Source organism: Emydura macquarii, unplaced genomic scaffold, assembly GCF_026122565.2.
Source record: "Emydura macquarii macquarii isolate MOO-44397 ecotype Brisbane River unplaced genomic scaffold, CSIRO-AGI_Emac_v2 contig_1551, whole genome shotgun sequence".
Classification (NCBI taxonomy): domain Eukaryota; kingdom Metazoa; phylum Chordata; order Testudines; family Chelidae; genus Emydura; species Emydura macquarii.
In genome coordinates this window covers 15408575-15431973 of record NW_027131688.1, presented here as the reverse complement: position 1 = coordinate 15431973, position 23399 = coordinate 15408575, and the positions used below count along the sequence as shown (strand labels likewise).

The 23399-nt window shown below is 41.8% G+C and overlaps 1 protein-coding gene across 2 annotated transcripts in view; it reads right to left on the bottom strand.

The window, feature by feature from the left end:
• The window catches only part of SYNE2 (spectrin repeat containing nuclear envelope protein 2), a 275575-nt gene that overhangs the window by 45733 nt on the left and 206443 nt on the right, over nt 1-23399 (bottom strand). For both annotated transcript variants that reach the window (XM_067554922.1, XM_067554923.1), the window contains 10 exons: nt 22186-22314; nt 21544-21698; nt 21048-21195; nt 20363-20457; nt 18911-19145; nt 16608-16802; nt 15681-15806; nt 12458-12613; nt 9080-9238; nt 7667-7833 (listed from right to left, as the gene is read on the bottom strand). In XM_067554922.1, the coding sequence (XP_067411023.1) occupies nt 7667-7833; nt 9080-9238; nt 12458-12613; nt 15681-15806; nt 16608-16802; nt 18911-19145; nt 20363-20457; nt 21048-21195; nt 21544-21698; nt 22186-22314 (1565 nt within the window). The remainder of the gene's footprint in view (nt 1-7666; nt 7834-9079; nt 9239-12457; nt 12614-15680; nt 15807-16607; nt 16803-18910; nt 19146-20362; nt 20458-21047; nt 21196-21543; nt 21699-22185; nt 22315-23399) is intronic.

The following is a 23399-nucleotide window of genomic DNA, read 5'->3' as shown; positions in this document are numbered from 1 at the left end:
TCACCCATTGGTGAAACCCATCAAGCTCAAAGTCTGGCTGAGCTGGAACAGATCTTTTAGAGAGAGATCCAATCTCCTTCAATCGAAAATTATGGCTGGGAGGAAAAATTTGGACTACAGTGTCAAAGCATGCTTTGGGAATAAATTTTAAAGCTATGTTTTATCTAATCAAAATAGAAAAATACAGCTTGAAAATGGGTTCTAATTTGACAAAAGAAATGCTAAATTTCAGAAAAAACACACAATAATCCCCTAATCCTATAACTTGTTTCCACTCCAGCGTCTATGCAGCACTGGATTCTGGCTAGAAGTGGCCTGCAGAGAATTCCCCTGGGGTAGGACTACTCTCCACAGGCATAAAGCTGGCCCTTGCATCAGCCATTCCTCTCATCCCTGTGTACAGGGCTGTATTAGGTGAAGGAGGGGTATGCAGGGCTCTGTTCCAATAATGCCAATCCTGCACTAGCATAAAGTCACACAGGACTGCATACTCTTTAGGCTCCTCCACTTACATCAGAACCCAGACAGGCTCCCAAACAACCCCAGGATATAGGGAGCTCAAGCCATTTTTGGGGACTCTTCTGCTACGTTCCTGCACTCAGTGTAAGGGTGGAGGAACACACAATTGAGGATACTAAATTAATGATTGGCCAAGGCACACTTACGATGGAAACACAGTAATTATCATACAGGGTCAAACCAGTATCTATTCCCCAACACAGTGGCCATTCTTATGGAGCTTTAGAGGTAGGTGAAAAAAACCCTGCCACAATGGACAGTTATCAGTAACACATCCAAAGGGGAAGTTATTTCTAGCCACAGCCAGTTAAGCGGTTGATGTATGGCAACGATTACTTGAATACTTTGTGGGGTACACATATTGTCAAGAAAATAACCCTTTTTTGCTTTTAATTTACAGTACTTTCTCAAATATTATCAGCAAAACATACCATGTTTCATTCAGTTTTTAAACTAAAAACAATTTAAAGTGACACCAAGCTACTGACAAAGACCAAAGACTATTTTTTTAAAAATATGGTAGCTTGTCTTTTAAAACATTATTTCACAACAGTTAACATTCAAAACTGAAACCAAGTGTGCAGCATACAATAACACTAAGTGTTCTCAGAAGTTAAAAACCTTTCGGCGAACCTATAACAGGCACAAAAAAAGTTCAGTTATAACAGTGCAGTGCTATAAATACAATACAGATCCATCAGCAGAAGTGAATAGCAAGTTGGAAACCTCTTTCATGAAGAACTGTAATGCCTTAGTCTTATAAAGCACTTTTTATCAGTAGATCTCAAAGCACTTTACAAAAGAGGTCAGTATCTTTATCTCCATTTCAGAGATGGGGAAACTGAGGCACAGACTTGGCCAAAGTTGCCCTGAAGGCCAGTGGCAGAACCAGGAAGAGAACCCTTGTCTCCTGAGTCCCAATCCAGTGCTCTCTCCATTAAGAACAGAACTGAGTGGCCGACTCTAAAGAAGGGCTCTTCTGTTGAGTCACCTTAGGCTAAAGTGCTAAAATCCTTCATTAAGATTCAGGATAATTATAGCAGAGTCATGGTGACGGTTGGGCCCACTTAGCTCCAACCAGAATATGAAGGGAGTGGGAGTATTCCTTAAGGCCCACAGAAGACAAGGGCAGGGAGAATCTCTAGAAAGAGTTTAGCATGGGCAGAAAGCTTAGGCTGATGTCAATGTTGTGTTCATTTTATTGTTTCTGAGTTACCAATAAACTCAAATTGCAGGAAGGGGGTGTGTCTGGACTCTACCTCAGGGTCTGTGTACTGTGCTGGAAGGGGATAAAGATTCAACCTGTTCACAGATTATAATGAAATTGGATTATCTCAATCCGTGGGCGGGGGAGGGGAGTCCCAATTTTCTTAGCTCTTTCAGTAAAATAAAACATTTAATCCAATCAGAAGAGGTCATAGATGGGGCTACCCAGATTTTGTTGATTTGCCATGGCAAAGCTTTTCCCAATGTATTGGTCTGTGGTGGTGGTGACACCCTGCACACCCCAGGATCACCCTAATAGTGTAATTGTGTATTGTTTAATGCAAAGTATGTCATCTAAGATGTTTTTGAAATGCTCATGACACACTGAGCATTATTGTTATAGGAATATGTTTGTTTCAATGTCATATGTATATGATTCTGAGGCCCCACTATGTAATATTCCCAAAGATGTGTCCTCATGGCCTGAAACATCCGGGGAAAACTCTGCAGAGCAGAGGGGCAATTCACACCTCATTAAGGCATGCAAAAAACAAACCCAACTCAGCATTCCAGGAACAAAGGACTGGCCCAGGTATCAACAAGGCATCAAAGAGACTCTCCGGTGAATTACCTTCCCTTCCCTTGGCCAGTTTGGAATTAGGATAAAGTGATGCTCACTGACTCAGAGCATGGATGGAGCCATACACGACCAAAGTTTGTCACCTGACACTGAAAGGGGGAGGCGAAGCCTCAGAGGGGAGAAGGAACATTTTAAAAGGGGGACATTTTGCCATGCTCTCTCTCTCTCCCACTTCCATCTACAAACACCACCAAGCAACTGAAGTGCTGACCCAAAGGGAAAGCCTGGCTGAAGGGAAACCTGCCAGCCTGTGGTGAGAGACACCGGAGTTGTAAGGTTGCAGAAAGTGTTAAGCTTAGTTTAGAATGCATTTTGCTTTTGTTTATCTTGACTAAATCTGACTTACTTTCCTCTGATTTATAATCCCTTGAAATCCTTCTGTAGCTAATAAATTTGTTTGTTTATTTTACCTAAAGCAGTGCATTTGGTTTGAAGTGTGTTGAAGATGCCATTTGAAGTAACAAGGCTGGTGCATATCAATTTCTTCGTTAAATTAACAAACATATGAGCTTGCTGTTTCAGTGGGCAGCACTGAACACTGTGAGATGGAAGTTCCTAGGGATGCATAACTGGCTAGAAGCACTCACGCACTGAGTTGGGGTCAACTTGCTTGCTGGAGGCTGTGTGTGAACTGCCCAGGAGTGGGAGTTCTCACAGCCAAGCAGAGTAAGATGGGCTTCCAGGAGTGACACAATGATTCACCAGTACAGACTGCACTAGGGGAATATCACAGGTGGATGCTGCATTTTAAAAATAATGGGCAAGCCTTACAGATGTGACGAGGCAAGAGGAGCCTACAATACTGGGATTCCATTCCTATTTGTTAGATGTTCCAAAAATTTTGAGAGCAGAAGGGACCATTTTCAGTATCTAGTCTGATCTCTGCATAACACAGGCCATGGGATTCCACCCACAGGCCTACATATTTCAATAATTTGCCCATGGACTACAGCATATTTTTAGAAAGTCATCCAGTCTTTCACATTGCTTCACAGCCAATACGGTATTTAAAAAAAAATAAAGCTCAGTACAATGATAGCAAAGTAAAATCACTTTGATTCCACCTTAAATACAACCCTCAGATTTAAAAAGAAAACACGGTTACCTACCTGTAACTGGTGTTCTTCGAGATGTGTTGCTCATGTCGATTCCAAGTAGGTGCACAAGAGCCGCATGCACAGTTATCGGAATGTTTTCCGTCAGAAGTACCCATAGAGTTGGCTCTGGTGCCCCTCGGCTCTGATGCTCTGGAGTTGTGACGCTATGGTGCTCTATATAGGGGCCTGCCAACCCTCCACCTCCTCAGTTCCTTCCTCCCGGTCGGCTCCGACAGAGGAGTAGGCGGGAGGGTCTTGGAATGGACATGAGGAACACATCTCAAAGAACACCGGTTACAGGTAAGTAACCGTCTTTTCTTCTTCGAGTACTTGCTCATGTCAATTCCAAGTAGGTGATTCCCCAGCCAGACCAAGGAGGGGGGGTCGGAACTCAGAGAACTACAGACTGGAGCACTGCTCTGCCGAATGCTGCGTTGTCTCTGGCTTGTTGAGTGATTGCATAATGAGCAGCGAAAGTGTGGATGGTAGACTATGTGGCTGCTCTGCAAATGTCCTGAATCAGGACTTGGGACAGACAGGCTGCCGACGAGGCTTAGGCTCTCGTCAAATGGGCTGTAAGCCTAGGAGCCAGTACCTTCGCCAAGTCATAGCAGGCCCTGATGCACGAGGTGATCCATGAAGAAATTCTCTGGGAAGAGATAGGAAGACCTTTCATCCTTTCTGCCAGCACCACGAAGAGCTGTGTGGACTTTCTGAACGGTTTGGTTCTTTCTATATAGAAAGCCAATACCCTCCTGTTGTCTAGGGAATGCAGTCTACGTTCCTGACTGTAGCATGTGGCTTCAGGTAGAAGACTGGGAGAAAGATATCCTGGTTTACGCGAAGCTGGGACACCACCTTCGGTAGAAACGCTGGGTGGGGATGGAGTTGAGCTTTATCCTTAAAAAACATGCTGTACGGTGGCTCCGACATGAGTGCCCTAAGCTCGGATGCCCTTATGTCCAAAGTGATGGCTACTAAAAATGCCGTTTTCCAGGATATATATAGCAGGGAGCATGATGCAAGAGGCTCGAATGGGGGTCCTGTCAATCGTGAAAGAACAAGATTGAGATCCCATGGAGGGACTGGCTGGTGAGTAGGAGGATGCAGTCTGTCTAGGCCTTTCAGGAACTGCGATACCATTGCGTTAGCAAAAACCAAAAACCAAACGTCCTGCCACCCCGGATGAAAGGCTGAGATCGCCGCCAAGTGCACCTTAATTGATGACTGACCTAGGCCCAGTTGTTTTAGGCGCAACAAGTAATCCAGGATCGCGGGGATTGGGGCCGATTGAGCTTGGATGCCCCTTTGGGTGGCCCATGTCAAGAACCTTTTCCACTTAGCCAGATATGTAGCCCTTGTGGAGGGCTTCCTACTGCCTAAGAACACCTCCCTTACTGGCTCTGAACAGGCGAGTTCCAGGGGATTTAACCACGGAGCCTCCAGGCCGTAAGGTGCAGGAATCCGAGCTTGGGGTAGAGAAGTGACCCATGATCCTGTGTTATGAGATCCAGTAACAGTGGAACGGTGACCGGATTATCTACTGAAAGGTGAAGCAACAAGGTGTACCAGTGCTGTCGAGGCCAGGCTATCATCACTTATACCCTCTCTTGCTTGATCTTTTGCAGGACCCTCAGAATAAGCGGTGGTGGTGGAAAGGCGTAGAACAGCTGACTGGTCCACGGAATGAGAAAGGCATCCACTATCGATCGTGGGCTATGCATCTGAAAGGAGCAAAATTGGAGGCACTTCTTGTTGGACCTTGTGGCAAACAAGTCTACCTGGGGAACTCCCCACCTCTGGAAGATGGTGTTCAACACATCCAGACGGATGGACCATTCGTATGTGAGAAAGGACCTGTTGAGGTTGTCTGCCAACGTGTTCTGAGCTCCTGGCAGGTACGAGGCCTCCAGGTATATGGATCAAGTGATGCAGAAGTCCCAAAATTCCTGACACAGGGGAGAGGAGAGAGCTCCACCCTGTCTGTTTATATAAAACATCGCTGTCATGTTGTCTGTAAGGACCGATACTGCCTTGCCTTCCAGATGATCTCGGAAAGCCTGATAGGCCAGACACACTGCCCTCAGCTCTCTCACGTTGATATGAAGTAGGAGCTCTGACTGGGACCAAACACCTTGCGTTCTTAACTGCCCCACGTGGGCTCCACAGCCCCTTGCTGAGGCGTCTGTCACAAGGCATACTGATGGTTGAGGTGCTGAAAAGAGGACTCCTGCGCATACATTGTTCGGATCACACCACCAGGTCAGGGATTCCAGCACTGATGGGGGGGAAGGGAGGGATTACATTTTCTAGAAGCTGGCCAATACACTGTAGCTAACCAGCTCTGCAGGAGCCTGAGGTGCACCCTTGCATGCCGTACCACATATGTACATGCTGCCATGTCTCCTACCAGTGTTAGGACTGTTCCGGGCTATCGTGTGAGGGTGCAGTCTCAGGTTTTCTATGAGGGCCCACAGCACATAAAAGCAAGATTGTGATAGGGAGGCTCTGGTGAGACCTGCATCCCGCACTGCTCCTATAAACTCTGTTCTCCTGGTCGGAATCAAAGTCAACTTTTTGACATTGAGAATAACACCCAATCTGTTGAACATGGTCCTGGATGAACCCTATGTCTGCCTTTACCTGATCCCTGGTTTGTCTATTGATTAACTAGTCGTCGAGGTAGGGAAACACCTGCACTCCTCTCTTCCTCAAGTATGTCGTTGCCACTGCCATATACTTGGTGAAAACGTGGAGAGCTGCTGAGAGGCCGAAGGGTAGGACCATGAATTGGTAATGCACTTGACCTACAATAAAACAAAGGAATTTCCTGTGGCTCGGAAAGATGGCAATGTGGAATACACATCCTTCAAGTCAAGGGTGGCGTACCAATCCCCCGGATCCAGAAAAGGGATAATTGAGGCCAGGGTAACCATTCAAAATCTCAACTTCTTCATGTACCTGTTGAGGTTTCCAAGGTCAAGGATAGGGCGGAGCCCTCCCTTGGCCTTCGGGATTAGGAAATATCAGGAGTAGAACCCTTCCCTCTGAGATCCCGAGGGACCTCTTCCACCGCTCCGATTTCCAGGAGTGCCTGCACCTGCTTTTGCAGGAGTTGCTCATAAGAAGGGTCCTTGAAGAGGGACAGGGAAGGCAAGGGAGGGTGGGAGGGCGGGTGAGAGAAAAGCTGGAGAAAATATCCCAGTTTCACAGTGCGAAGGACCCACTGATCCGAGGTGATTTGGGACCATGCACTGTGAAAATGGGTTAAAGGTGTGAAAATAATAGGGATGGATCTGGGGAACTGAATGCTACGCTGTCTTCTGGTGTGTCCTGAGTTCTTGGACTTAGGCGTCGGGGAGCACCCTCTGTCCCTGCTCCTCTTCTGCGACTCTGGAGAATGGGAGCGGTGCTGCTTTTCAGCCCGTGCCGAGCCCCTCGTGCCGGGGATTGCCAGTGCCGAAGCTCCTGTGCCGAGGCACCTCAGAAAGGCCGATGCGGATCGTCCCTTGGCATAGGCTTCAAGCAAGACCCACAGAGCTTAAAGCCAGGCATACCCTGTCCCCGGAGGGAAGGGGTGGTAACGACCTGATAAGCAGGGTACTTAACCTACTAATTACCTGCAACTAACTAAATGAACTATTCATACTACTAACAGGTACTTAAGAAAAACAGACATGAGGGAAGCACTTGCTAGGCAAGAGCAGCCAAGTTCCAGCGACCATCACCAGCGGTAAGAAGGAACAGAGGTGGTGGAGGGTCAGCAGGCCCCTATATAGAGCATGACTCCAGGGGGCACCAGAGCCGACCCTGCGGGTACTTCTGAGGGAAAACGTTCTGGTGAATTGTGCATGTGGCACTGGCACATTTACTTGGAATCGACATGAGCAAGCACTCGAAGAAGAAAAAGTTTTTTCCCTCCTTAGTGTTGAATACATGAAGTGGTGTGTTTTCATAATAGTTTGATTGTTAGGGCTTTCTGGTCTAAGTTAGAAAATATGGATTGAATCTTATTTTTAAAACAACGTTGAAATCCCAATTAATACAGTTTAAAATAAGGTCAGTACGTTTCTGAGTTTAGTTGGGAACCCCCTGTAGACATTATACAAGATGTCGAAATAAGCATTTTATTTCAAAGTTCAAGGCTAATTCCTCGTTTCAATCACTTTCCCTCAAATGCAAGTACTGAAATCTAAGTTCTTACCGTCCTCCAATGACATCAAAGAGATGCTGCCACCGGTCGTTCATTTTATTGAGTTTGTCGTTTATTTCTGTGACTCTGCTCTTGTTGCTAGCCTTGATTAGCTGATCACCCATTTGCTTCAAATGAAGTTTATTTTCACTAAACATGTTTATTTCTTCCACACAGTCCTGAAAAAACACATCCAGAAATTACTCACTGTAAATACTGAAAACCAATTTCTTGTTGAAACAACGCTTCTGGGTTTCTTTGTTGTGTGCAGTGCGGGTGGGATGACCAAGATTGCTAAAGAAACACAGGGGAGTAGATCCTCAACTGGTGTAAACTGACAGAGCTCCACTGAGGAAAATGGAGCGACATCCATTTACACTAGCTGAGGATCTAGCCTATTATCTTTTATCACAGAACCAGAAAATAAGTGAAAAAGAAGGGTGGGGAAAACAAACCACATAAGACCACATTAGATCTGGTATTTTAATACATTAAAACATTAAATTGAAAACTTATTCTTAATGGAATAAAGTTCCCATAATAAAAATGCTATAAAAATTAAAGACCAGAAAGTGTTTGGGTACATAGCCATAACAATAGCAATTTAAATTTTTCTTTTTTCTTTTTTTTTAATTTTCACTTAAATTTTCAACTGAGATACCTTGGAAGAACCTGAATTCAAGTTCAAGAGGCTCTTCTTTTGCTGGTATTCCTATACAGGAGATCTGGGATTAGATACTGAGCCCCTTAAGCCATTAGGAAAGAAAACTGGCAGCTGACTACTGTCCTGTTTCTATATGACAGTGCTTTTTATATATTATTATTTAATCAAGTTCAGTGCCACAGAAGGAAATCAGATGTGTTTCCCAGCTTCATCTGTGGGTTTTGAGGGTTTTTTGGTTGTGGTGACCTTTTATGTACTTAGCACCAAAATTACTGTGCACCTCCATATTCAGGGATCGTCCCCCATTTTTGCCTTCCAACTGCTCCTTTCAGAACAGCTGGCACTGGTGAGAACGGGGTGAGCAATGAAGCACTACCAGAGCTCAATGGATCACCTACAAAAGATGCTCCAAGAGGCGAAGTTTCCAGCCTCACACCTACAAATACCAAGCACAGGACCCTTACGTTGCATCCTCACCCAGTGTAAGAAGCAGGAGTCCCACGTGCAAATGCATTATGCTGTTGCAGTGCAATCGGAGGGGTGGTTCTGTTTCGTTTTTGACTCTGTTATTGATCAGCATTAGGAATAAACATAAAGGACTTGGTATCAATGGAAATTAGGCACTAATGCCTTTGTTGGTTAGGGCCTAAATGTTAAACTTCTAGGCTTTGGATTGTGAATGCTGTTGGACATTACTATTTTCGTGTGAGTATGTCTACAATAAATTCTTAGAATGCATGAAAAGCTCCTTTTCTGTTTACCTTTTGTAATTTGTCTATCATATCTTCAATATTAACATCCGCAGTCTGTAACACTTTGCTTTCCATCTGTACCAGCCACGCACATAGCTCTTTATTCTTTTCATTGAACACAATCCATGCATTGAGTCTGTCCTCTACCTCCTGCTTACGCAGAGACACCTATGGGTAAGAATACACTTGATAGCTGTCAACATCGCTCTCAGCAGGAAGCCAAAGACTACAAATATAATCAAAAGCATGCATAACTAAGATATATATGCATGTTTCTTTTAAACTATAGATTATTGCAGCAGACTTCATTATAAAGATATCATTCTAAATTAATTAGTTGTTCCAATTTACAGGAGCATTTGTTAAAGTTCTCCAATTTTCCTTTTAAAGATGGTAACCAGAATGTTATAACATGTGGTTGAAATATTAGGAATAAACATTGTATAGCAAACAACTAATATCTCCATTAGAAAAGCAACTAAACTAGGTGATGGCTTTATAAATGATGACATTTGTAACAATCCATATTCCATACAATGGAAATCTGACCATGCCAAACAAACAAGGAATACAAAATATATATTTCTATATACAGTACCTACATATATAAAATAGCTATATCTTACACACACACACACACACACACACACACATCCCTGTAGTAAGTTCCCGTATTTCTGTAAACACATGATAAACTATGCAACTACAGACCACATTTATTGTGCAACTTTGATCATCTCATCGGCATTCTTCCCACTTCTCTCTCCTATTACTAGTGCCTGGATTCTACATCTGATACAATTTTATACACTGGTTGAAATTTGTGAGTAGCAATGAGGGAAAAGAAACATAAAAAGATGGTTCATTTTATATATGATACATTAGATAACCTCACACTATTCCGCTTTTGCCTTTTCAATTCCTAGAACTTTGATCCCATATGTTCCTCATGTACAACAAACAACATGAGGCAGGGAAATGTATTCCTAAATCTGCATTGCCTCTTCATTCACACTACATGGACTACACAGAAAAGTGGGGCTGGAAGCACTATGGAAGGGGTGTAAGGGAATGACCTCCAAAACTCACATTAAGAAGAAATCTACCAGAGAACCCAGAGACCCTGAGGATTTCTACCCCAATCTGAGAGCACTTCTGGGTCCATGATATGGCTGCTCACCCTTCATCCCCAGCACCAGCAGCATGGGGGATCACATAGTGACTCCAGCTATCTTCTGCCATCTGTACTGTTTCCCCTCTGATGAAGTAAGTTAACTCCATCCCTGGGGGCAAGGAGGGGATGGCAATGCTAACTCAAGCAGCATTAACTCCTGTAAGTGTTTCTGATTTCAATTCTGCCTGTTTAAGAGGGACACATTTTGCACAGAATGGCTGTTCCCTCTTCCAGCCCCTGTCTGTCACAGAGCTCTGTGCACTAGAATTTCATGCAAGAACTCTCCTGGGGATTTGCAGTGGAGGGGGGATGCTATGAACTTGCTGCCTTTCCTTTCTGTGCTTTCAGTCTTTTCCCCTTTCTGTGGGTTTGCCTCCCCAGCCCTTTGCTGTGAGATGGAACATGCACTGTAGGTTTAAATATCTGCAGATACCATACATGTGTGTGTTGTAACAGACCAGGACACTTACTGATATGAATTGTTAAATCCTTGACCTACATATACCTTGCAATGACAGCTATACAAACACTAATTCCCTTGAATGCATCTGCTCATTAACTGTTTATTTATTTCCCTACCCTTTCCAGCATGAGCATCTGGCTGCCTCACTCTGTGATGTTCATGACAGCTGCAGGGTCTGGCTTCTAAAGCCTTTCAGATCTCTCCATTTCAATATCAATTGTTTTCAAACAATACGTATCTTTCAAACTCCTGCTTCAACTCATCTCCCAAAACGCATATAAAATGCAGTGTTCTATTAGTATGTTTGAACTTGAATCACTATGGCCAAAAGTTTACAGTTTGGATAATCTGTAGCTGGGCACATGAGTTTGATTTTCAGAGTCACTGGGCACTCGCAATGTGAGCTGTGAGTGCTCAGCATCACTGCAAAATCGGGCCTCTTATTTAGGTGTTTAAATTTGAATAGAGAGAAGGTGCCCAATTCAGACATCCAACTGTGAAAATACTGGTCCTACATGTATTAAAGTCAGACAGTCTCAGTGTTCAGAATCTGCAGCAGTAAGGAAAATAATGATAATTTTTCATTGGATTAGCCACTCGGTGTAATACAAAATATTTACTTTATTTCTTGTGTCTCTGTGCAAAGAGAAAACATTTTATTTCCCCACATCAAAGTTCATATAAAGGGCCTGACTGCGCAATTCTTATTCCACTAAAAATCCCACTGAGGTGCCCTTTGCCTGAATAAGGTTTGGGCCCTAAATATCGAGAGAAATTTGCATCTACATTTTTTTGGGGGTGTGATCTACAAAACAAGAGCGGTGTAATTTTATGACAATAAAGGGTTCAATTTATTGCTAGCTTAGAACCATCTGCTAAGGTATCTTCTTAAATCAAGAATCTTGAAATCTAGCATTTTGTTTCTTTAACCATTATCTTTCTCTATTAAGGCACACATACATAAAATACACATCAATATATACTAATCTACAAATTCAGTGAGCCAAATTCATCCCTGCTATAACTTCATTGACTTCAGTGAATGAATTTGGTCCAGTACATTTAAACACAGTGCTAACTAAATGTAAAGTAGTAGGCCACAGAAAACAGAAAATGTTGAACAGTAAATTGTACAAAGTTTTGGAAATACATTATACTAAAGAAATGGCAAGTCCATTCTTAGTATGTTTTGGTTCTCTTTACTAAACACACGTACAAGCTAATTTCTCTCTCAATTTCACTGATTAGCTTTCTTGGAACTGTATTTTACATCAGCCTATGCAACATGCCATCACTTGTGAATTCAAAAGACAAAGTAGATAGCAGGAACAGCAAAACACTCCCCCCCCCCCCCCACTTTTTCCCTCCTCCACCTCAGCTATTCCTATGTTTAACTTTAGTTATGAGCACTCTAGTTTGTGAGTTAGAACAAAGCCATCCATTTCACCCAAAAGCTGCATTTCCTTCACACACACAGTTGCTAGGAGTTTGCAGAACTGGAGCACTTTGTGTTATGGAAACAAAGAGAGCAGAGTCCAGACTAACTTTACTCCACTATTGTTCAGCCCTGCTAAAAACAAACTGCATCTGCAGAGAATGCCTCAAGAGAGACTACCTCTAAAGTTACCTCGCATGTTAACTAAAGCATGTTTCTTTCTACTCTGCGTAGGCCTGACCAGACATTTCACCCTAAATCCACCAACACAAAACCAAGGACATGAACCGCATACTCAACAGCTGAAGGACTTACTCGAAAGCAGAGTTCTTCCCATTGTCTGTGCAAATGCTCTACTTGCTCCTTCAACACCATCACATCTTCCGCAAGAACATAATGAGCCAAATCTGCCTTCATATTACTGAGCTCTTTCACGTTTTGATTCCAGTCTGCAAGTGACCTCTCCAGTTCCTGCATATAAACACAAGGAAAACAACCCTTTAGACTAAGCGCCTGTGTTTTTTCCAAACCTGTTGGTTAATCCCTCTGATTGGCCTGTGGGGGAGGGGAAACCAGGAAAAGAGGAGGGGAATTTACACATATGCAGCCAAAAGGGTAACTACCCCTGTGAAAGCTTATGCTAGGATCCTGCTTCTAGGTCAGCCTCCCTTGTCTTTTCCTTATCACACTGCACCCTGTTTGGGGGATGGCAGGAAGAGAAATGGTTAATTGAAAAGATTAATCTCTCTTCAGCTTTATTAGAGGGTTCCCTCCAGGGTAGTCATTCTGGGCCTGATCCAGAGCCCACTGCAGTCAATGGCATAGCTCCTGTTGACTTCATTAGTGCAGAAACAAGCCTCCTGTGACCCTATAAAAATACTAAAATATTCTCTAGTAGTAGATATCCAACACCCAACATCTTCTGATACACTGCTGCAGAGTTTGGGGGTGTTACTAGAAAACACAGTTATGTGTTTTTAAATGCAGTTCAATTCGAAGATGAATTATAATCTTTTACCTTTTGCTTGCTTTGATTTTTGCCAGAATGTGTTTTCTTCCCTACATCTGGTTTCTATTCCATGTTTTTTGTGTTGTTGTTTTTACACTAGGGAGCTAAAATCAGTTTCCCTCCACTGATTCATATTTTCACAGTTCCAGCCATTTTGTCTGATAGTAACTCTTCCTTCACTTAAAAGTGAGAAATTTCTAAGCAATTCAATTAAAAAAAGTAAATAAAACAAACCTCAGACCCACATCTTTTTGATACATGGAGATAATTTTTCCTGATGGCTTTTAAAAAATGTTTTGTGTTAAAGTTCTCACTGAAAGAGAGAAGTAATTGCACAAGAAACTGCAGCAGGGAAATGCCAGTGTTCTACACATGAAGGAAAGTCACATTTTACAATAAAGAATCTTTGTCAGTAAACCTTCCTGGTTCTGTTAACAAAGAAAAATGCTTCTGCCTCCAGATGAGGTAAACTGGACCAAAAGAAAAAAGGCACAAGGGGAGAAGAAATCTCTTATCCTCATAATTCCTCTGATCCATCTGTATATATGCAGATTCAGATTTTAAAAGGAGACTGACTCACCATTCAGCTTGCAAAGGAAACACTTAAAAAAAATTCTATTAAAATAAAAAGGGTTGATGGTTTAACTGAAAAGAATTATCCCAGTTCACGATAAATTCTCCCTTGAAAATATAAGGTGTGCAGTTATGCAGCTCAATATACATGAACAAGGGGTCTGATCCAAAGCCCAGTGAAGTCAATGGGAGAATTCCAATTAATTTCATTGGGCTTTAGGTAAGACCCCAGGCCTGGGAAGAGCACTGTTTCATAGAAAAACACCTCGCTCTTATACAGCGCTTTTCATCTTTATAGCTCAAAGTGCTTTACAAAGAAGATCAGTATCATTATCCCCATTTTTTTTTTACAGGTGGGGAAACTGAGGCACAGGGAAGGAAGTGATTTGCCCTAAGTCATCCAGCAGGCCAGTGGCAGACCCAGGTCTCCTGTGTGAGTCCCAGTCCAGTGCTCTGTTCACTAAAAGAAAGATCAAATGATGAAACTGGGACCTTACTTGATCCTTCTATACTTTGCCTTGTACCTAACTAAGGGCTGCTTCTATCCTGACACAATTTGATACTCGTTTCTCCATTGACAAAGCTCTACTGTCAGTATTATCAGTGGTGGTTGCTGTATGCAGACAGGGTGCAGGCATTTTTAATGAACCCTGTATCAATACAAGTGTTCAAAAGCAGACTGTTCATGCATATGAAACAAAGCCAGCTATCACAAAGACAGCAGTTCACAGTGATCCAAAGGTGTCTGTCATCAGTAAACGTATTTGTTTCCATACAGGCCAAACAATTCAGTTCATAAACATGGTGATAAAGCACAACGCCATGCAGCCAAAATCAAAATTGCCAAAATGAACCATGCACTGGAAATACTTCCCATTGTCATTCATGGGATGTTGGCAGCAAAGGCTTTCGATGCTGACAGCTAAACTGCTGCTGCCCCACTCTGGCTCTCCCCTTTCCTTTTCTTTGGCTTGGTCTACACTCACCTTGGCGATTCAGCGGCAGTCGACGGGTGTTATGAAAAGAACTTGAAAACGCCCGTCGACTTCTGTGCTTCTCTTCTGCACGCCGTCTTCCCTGCACTGCGCCGACGGGAACCGTGTTCTCGTCGATGCAGTGCTACGCCACTTGAGGTGGTGGTTTTAGTATGTTGACTTCTGGATCGACTGAGCGGGTCTTCACTGACCGCTCAGTCGATCCAGGTAAGTTGATCTGACTTTGCCGCCGTCAGTGTAGACATAGCCTCTAACTATAATTTTTAGTATGCCATAGGTGTCCAAGGTGCTTTGTAGACATATAAGATAATAAGGTCCCTGCCCAAAGGATTTTACACTCTATAATAGACTGATAACACAATGAATAAAGACATCCAACCATGCAGAGGAGAATGAGATGGAGTGACAGGCGGGGAGATGGGAATTTTAGTTTCTTATTTTAACGTTTATTATGTATGGGTTTGGATTTTTATTTGTTTGTTTATTTGGAGAGGCAGGGGAAGTGATAAACCTCTGTGTCGCGCTGAGGGCATAAAATAACAATCCTGCAGCAATAACCCCCAACAGAAAAATTCTTATTGATGTCACACTGATTTCAAGTTTAAAAAATTCCACCACTTGCAGAGATTAGGATGTTACAACAGACATGGGGGAAGGGACAGAAGCAGAACTTAATTTGTGCCAGGGCTGCGCGGCCCCTCTAGACTTGGCAGTTCATAGCCCAGGCACCTCTGGGCTTGCCGCATCAGTTATGAATGTAAAAAAATTGCTTGAGCCTCAGCACCTCATTGCATGAGCCCCAGAACCTCTTTCATTACAAAGTAAGCATTGGGCAGAAGCAATTTACCAGTAGCATAGAAAAATTCAGTTTAGCAGGAGGAGCAGGCGAGATAGAAATCCAGTCACCTAGCGGCTCAAGTACTAGACAAGGAATATTTTTTACAAAATGTCCTTTCAATACCTTAACATGTTTCTTGGCTTTGTGGAGCTCTTCATTCTTATCTGGAAGTGGATCTTTTACTTTTGCCTTGAGCTCTTGCAGCCTGCTTTCCAATTCCTTGATTAGCTTTTCGCAGCTGTCCCAAGTCTGTTTTTTTACAAAAACAAGGAAGTTACGAATGGTAAATACCTCACAGTATGAATGTACTGTACTATATGGATGAGTTAAAGAGCAGCCACTTCTAAAATAATCTGGTTTAGAGGACTGATCATCAGGATCTTATCCCAGAGCATGCACACTGTCCCTAATAGGAATTCCATTCACGAATTAATGAGAGAATTGAGCCCTCTCATATTTAACGTTTGCTTTGAAGTGTATTTTAGCTCAAGGGGTTCACATCTTCTTTTCCATAAACTAAGATTCTCTGGAGCACAGTTTTAAATTATGCTGGGGATCAATTAAAGTGATGACATCATTAAATATGATGACGTTTTTATGCTTTGAAACACAAATTTACTTCAGGAAGGAAACGTTTGTGGATCTACCCTTAATTTTCAGAGGGAGGGTGTGTATGGGGAAGTAGGTATGGCCTTTGGCATAGTCTGCACTGTCCTTGAATGCCTGCACATAGACCTGCTCTGTCCTTGAATGCCACTGTCTCCCCCAACTTGTAAGCTTATTTGTTGGTGTTACTGCAGCCCCAGTAATGTAGTAGTCTGTGCAGGGCCTGCGTGCAGGACAAAGACAGATTAGGATCCACAGAGGAGCAATCAGGGAGCTGGGAAGCTGCTACCCTTTCTGGGGCTCATTGGACGCTTGCTGCAGAGAGCCTCACCACCCTCACTAGCCTGGTTATCCCTAGGATCGGTCAAGCCGTCCTAGAACTCCCCCATGTGGGAACAGGAGTGTGCAGGGTGTCCTCCTCCTCAGAGAACATCTGTCGAGTACCTGCAGAGTGCAGTGGAACTGTTTCATGATCTTCTCCACTTGAAGCTGGGCATCATTCCAATTCTCCTGTAACTGGCTGAGTTCCTCTTGTATTACGGCATTGGTCTCTGAGTCTGAGTCTTTACATAACTTTTCCCCCATATCGATAGTGAGGGAGTATGTGATTTGCCATCTCCGAAGAAGTATTTCCTTGTTCTAAAAAACCAACCACAACATTCTAAATCTCAGCCCTGGGATTAGAGAGCTTTACAAACCTGCTCTGAATTTCACTTTTTAAAAGATGATCTACAAAGGGAGAAGAAAATGGGCTTGTTCCTTTTTTTAAAAAAACCTTCTTGTTATGTGTAAAAAAAACCAAAAACCCAATACTACATTTTTTTCCTGCTCATTTTGGGTCTATAAGATGCTATGATAACTTTATAATGAGTTAAATGATGATACCAAGAGAGTGAAAGTGGAACAATTGAGAGGAGATGGGATTTTTAGTCATACAGTTAAAAAAATCAAGATTTTAATAAAATGTTGTTTGCTTCTGTTAACAACTCTTTAATTTCAATGACTAAGCAACACACTGGAGAAAGAATGTCTTTGTTAAAGACTGAACACCTCATCCTTTCAATAAAATAAGCTAACATCATCCCTCGTCTGTGAACCCTAACAAGATCTCCATCAAATATAGGGAAGATGAGAACACATTCCTGATATTTCTAATGTAAAAAAACCAAGCAGGAAAACACCTATGAAAGCCAGACTTTCTGGCCTTCTTTATACATCATAAAGATGCAAAACCAGTCCCAAGCATAATTTTTAAAGTCCTCTGAAAGTCACCTCTAACAACAGGAGAAAATAAACATGAAACAAATGAGGCTAGCAAGGAAGGAGTAGAGCACTTGAAAGTCTAAACATTTATAATAGTCCTAGGTCCTAATGTTAATGGGGTATGTCTGTGCAGAAAAAGTAGTCTAATAATTAACCAAAACCAATTTGCTGAGTGCCTTATACACAGGCCAGTTTGGTGCTCCCATTCACCTTCTTATAATACAAGGGAATATTCAATTCAGCTGAAAGGCAACACATTTAAAACTAATAAAAGGAAATTATTTTTTACACAGGACATAATCAATCTGTGGAACTCACTTCCTCAAAGTATCACTGAGCTCAAAAATTTAGTACAACTCAGGAAACCTTTGGACATTTATATGGATAATGAGAAGATCCGCAGTGACACATACTTCAAGTCATAAACCAGCCATTAAATGACAGAAGGTAGGGGGAAACTTCCCCAGTGTCATGGTTATTCCATAACTAACTATTGTGGCCTTGTCAACATTAGAAGTTTTCTTACCTCTGATTTTTAAAAAGGACAAGTGTAAACCGTAATTCTGTACAATAGCAGGAACAATGCCATATCTACTCTAGCAGGCCCCCTTATTATTACTGGGACTACTCACAGTAGCAAGGTAATACTGAACATGAAGAAAGTTGGCAGAGTCAGGTCCTAAATTAATGGATTAAAATAGTTTGGCTACTCTAATAAGCCATATTATTGTTTAAATATTATTTTCCATGGGATATTTCTCTCTGAAGCAAAAAATTATTTAGTACTCTACCAAATTTAAAACTCACTTCAAATCAGACAGTGTTCAGCTTTAAACTCAGATTCCTATTAAACTTTAAACTATCAACTTTCAGAGCTTCTCTGTCCAGAAATCCTGGACAGTACTGTACGATTAACCAAGCAAGAGATTCTGGTTTTGGTTCATAATTCAACCTAAAGTTACTTTTTGCCTGAACAGGGTCACATTGAAATTAGAAACAAACAGCTCTGGTAACTTAAGTTGTTAATGTTCAGTTCAACATCTCCATTAACATTAAACCTCCCTCCCATTTACAGCAAATCCTCTTGAACTGTTGGGAATTTTGAAAATTTACCCACAGAGGTCGCTCTGATGAAGACAAGCAAAAGGAAATAGAGCAGACTTTCTGCAATATTAGGGGCAGGCATAGTCTATGTGCTTTATCTAGAACTTGCTGAGGTTCTGTTGAACCTTTTCATCAGGACAGACTCACTAACAACTGCATCTGGCTTCCATCTCATAATTTTATTTAGGAGTTCATTGTGGGTTTCCACAGTGTATAAACCAAGACAAGTTTTACTGAAACTGTTCCTTTAAAAAATAAATCAGCAATCTGTTTTGTGCAAAAGTGGATGTTTTAAAGTCCTTTCATTTTTCTGGATAAATGTCATTTCAATCTGAAAAATCACTGATCATCTATTTGTTTATAAGAAATAAAAACATGACCTTGACATCGTGAATTAGATTCCTAAGCTGGTAAAGGCTGTAGCTGTCCTGGCTCTTCACAGCAGCTATGAAGTTATTTGTACAAGTCAGAAAATTTGTGAGATTCTGTAGAGAAACCCTGAAGTGCTGCCACTGCTTCACAAGTCCATCAATATCTTTCTTCCTCTGCTGAACCATCCGGATAACACTTTGCCACTGCTCCTTCAGCAACGTGAGTTTGGAAATAAACTCAGTTCTGAAGAGGACAGATATTGAAGTGTTAATACAGCATGTCAGCTTCACCTTGAAGCCATATTAAAACACAAAATGGAACACCATAAACTCAAGCCTCCCTCTTTGTATCAAAACATCTGTGACACAAAACTTTAAAATAATACAAGAACAAACAGGAGGGTCTCCCCTGCTACGGCAACACAGCAGATAGTACAGCTAGACCCAGAAGCAAGTTGTTCCAAATGCATTCTTGAAGTGGATGGAAGTCAATACTGGCAGTAACAGACCCTTGCCTGCGCTGCAAAACAGAACTTGCTTTAGCAATGCTGTAGCCGCCTCCTGTCACCATTGTACTCTAGTGCAGGTGGCGCGTTAGAGCCCATCTGCATTACAAAAAATCTGTGTCTTGCTGAACCCACTCAACCAGTTTTTTGTTTTTACCATGAGATATAACATGCTTTTGCCCGCTCCACATTATGAAGCTGAAATGTCTTCAGCCCATGATAGTAAAAAGGGATTCAGCTAACAGATACTTTTTGGGTAGTTCAGACAATGCCTTAGAAGAGAAAGGGGAGAGGTAAATCACCTGCAATGTTACCTATGGGGGATAGGGTTGCACATAAAACAATAGTATGTATAAGTGATGCTTAGAGATGTTCCATGAGTTCATACTCTGGCCAATAAACAACTCATTTCTCCACTACCCAAATTAGGTTCATTTTGGGCTTATCAAAATTAGCCAGCAGACTACGTCCTCTTGCGAACAGAGAAAATCAGCAGGCTACATAGCGAGGCGCCCTTTTTAAGCGCTCTCTCACCCTGTTGCGACATTAAGTACTCATGGGGGAAAAGAGGACTGAGTCCTTTACATATGTCAGAGTATAGCCACCACTGGTGTAAACACAGCAACTGTTAAACGTTGCACGATAGTTAGGGCAGGAAATAAAGAATATCTTAGCCCAGGAGACACTGTAAGGGGATTTTTTTGGGGGGTAGGCAGAATGTAGTTATTACCCAAAGGGGAATTTGGCCAGGACACCAATGGTCACACGCCTACTTTTGCAAGATGTACCACAGGCTCTAATGAACACACATGGTTAGGACTTGGGTTTAAAATGTCTCTTAAGGGACAGTTGGGGGTGCTGGTTCAGTACAGACTCAGAGGGAAGCATGTAACCTATTGAATCACTAGCACTACTTTGTGCAAGACCTAAGGGGGGGGAATCTATTTTTTTTTACCTTTTTTCTGCTTCTTCTTTTTCCAGCAAAAGTAATCCTTTTGATATGATTGAATTAAAAATCTGCTGGTTTACAGAAATCTCCGCTTGCAGCATCTGCAAACATTGCAAAGATAAGAACAATATTAGTTCAGTAACTGATGAGCATTTAAAAAACAAACTTTACTATGGACTTGACTACGCACAGAATGATTCTGGAATAGCTATTCTTGAACAGCTCCACATTTAGTGAATGAGGAGCAGAATCTGGCTCACATGCCCTAAGGAGTATAAATTTTACATAAAGTAGTAAATGTTTAGTATAATCTTTGTGGAATTAGATGCACCAATAATAATTATAAAAAGGTCTGGGTGATATCCTGGCTCAACTGAAGTCAATGGCAAAACTCCCATTGACTTCAATGGGGCTAGGACTTCATTATGTGTGTCTAACTTGCAATGCATGGTATTTAATATTTGCACACATCGTTTTTGTGATTTCTTTCAGCTGGGACAAGCATCCTCTCAGCCTTGCCCCAATTTCATGCTCCCAAGGTGTAACGTATTATCAACACTAGGACTAGATTCCATTTATGTATTGCACAGACTGCTGCTGTTCTGTATTACCACCTATTATAGTAACCCTTTGCAAAGATATGTTTCAAGATATTTTTTTAAAATGCAGTTTAAATCTTCAGCATTATTACTTCATATATTCTCTGTTGTTCCTGGAGTGTTTCAAAACTGCCAGCAGTATTCACTTTTAAGCCCTCTTTCATCTTTTCTAGAAATCGGATCCAGTTTTCACATTTCTGAAGAAACTTCTTTTCATCAGATTGAATTCCCTCAAGTTCACTGTTAAAAGAAATAAATCAGGAACTATTTTATTATTGTGCATTTTCCAGTTATGATTGTTTATGCTCTAATAAAGGGGGCAGACCAGTAGCGCCACAGGCCCGAATCAAGATCAGGTCCCATTGTGCTAGTCACTGCACAAACACATGCTAAGACACGGGCCTTTGCTACAAACAACTACAAATATATATTAAAAAACTGAATATTTTTAAGTTAGTTTAAAATGAAGGAATTATTTTTTAAAAGCCTCTTGGAAATCTGAGGGGCAGCTTGTGGAAAATATTTTAATCTGCTTTTAATTTTCCCCATGGACACTGAAACAGCTGGGAATTATTTTGGTTTTTTGACCTGCAACGCTCCAGGGCTGTTGCTGTCTTCTGAGCCCATTGTCGATTCAGGCTTTGTAGTTTCTTCACAGTGAAGTCACTGAGTGGTAGCTTAAAGCTCACTTCATTCAGATTCTCGATGTCAGGAGACATTGCAGTCAGCTCCAACATGTGGCTCTGCAAATAATGGAATAAAACAACTGTCAGAAACATTACCTTTCTTCCACTTCTAGAAAATTTAAGTCTTTTCTGTGATGTTTGACAACCTAATGTAATCAATGCCTTACATTCACGTTCAAAGGATCATGGATAAAAAAGGTGATTTTCAAGAAGCGTAGTTAAGTACTCACACATTCACATATTAGTTCATATTGAGCTATATCATCCCTCCATGTGCTATTCCAGTAGACAGGACTGGAAACAAGAGAGTATGTGATCAGGAAATTCAAGACTGTATCATAATGGATATGCATGTGGGGGCTAAATTAAGGTGCACAGACAACCTCAATTCTGGCATTTCCTAACTTTTGAGTGTTTGACTTTGCCACCTTAATAGTGTTCTATTAACATAGTAAGTACCTACAGTGCTACATGAATAAGTATCCTACAGACTCTCATACATATGCATGATTTAGATCCTGATAGTCATAAGAGCTGGATGTACCATAAGCAATTCTGAGTCGTCTTCTTTTCCCTGTAAATACAGCGTATCCAAAACTTCTATAGGTGTCTTAATTCGACCTTCCACTGTTTCCAGACAGTTCTTGAAATCCTCCAGTTGTAAAAGGTTGAACTAGGATGACAGATTATTTTATTATAACCTGCTTTCATACATATATGCAATATGAGCAAAAGAGTAATAAATTAGGAAAACAAACAGCTGCTAGATTATAGTAACTGGTGTATTTGTAGTTAATATTTATTTCTATATTTAAACCATGTTTATTTATATTATTTTAATGCGTTTTAACTTTGGACTATGTCCTTACATTTTTAGAGTAAATATTTTGCCTTGATCTCTTGTTATTAGCTTCATAGTTCTAGAAATTAATGGCTGTTTTTCAACAGCGCAGTAAATTTCTTTGACAATGAAAAAACAATGAAAGTGAAATGAAAATGAAGAAATGCTTCATTACATATAGTGGCACCACTGGCACTTGTCAAGGTGAGAAATAACTCACTGGGGAGAAAAGATGGTCTTGTGATTAAGGCCCTGGAGTGGAACTTGGGATATCTGGGCTTGTTTATCAGCTCTGCCTCAGACTTATAGAGGGAGGTAAACTCTGCAACTTTCCACTTACAGTTTCCTCCCAATTTTTCCATTGGGGAGGAGCAGGATTTAACCCAACATACACACACATGGCATGGAGCTGAGCTTCCAAATCCTGTGAATCATGCGAGAGCCACATGGATTTAGGAGAAACGGAAGGCATGCTGTGCAGAGGCCTGTTTCCAGGGACTTCAGGATTAAGCATAAAATTATGGCACCACAGAACAGCTACTCAGAAGGCAGGAAGCTCATAAAAATGGTTCCGTTCCCTTATCAGCCACATGGAGAGTTTGTTCCTTTTTGCTCCTACAGATAGGGCTGTGGGCATTACTCTGGGTCCAGGAGCTCTCACCTGGCTCCCTCTGAGGGAAAGAAATTCAGGACTGGGTCTAGGATGCCACAGGGTTTTTTGAGGGAGGTTAGGGGGACTGTCTTTTTTCCTCCCCATTTCCAGGATTGAGGGAACTTTGCCAGGAAAGGGTCTGGTGTCACCATCTGGCTGAGAGCTCTGAAATCACAGCTGTGTAAGGAATGAATGACAAGAACGACAAAGGAAATGATTTGTGGTTAAAACCACAAAATGACACAAGAGAAAATGACTACACAAC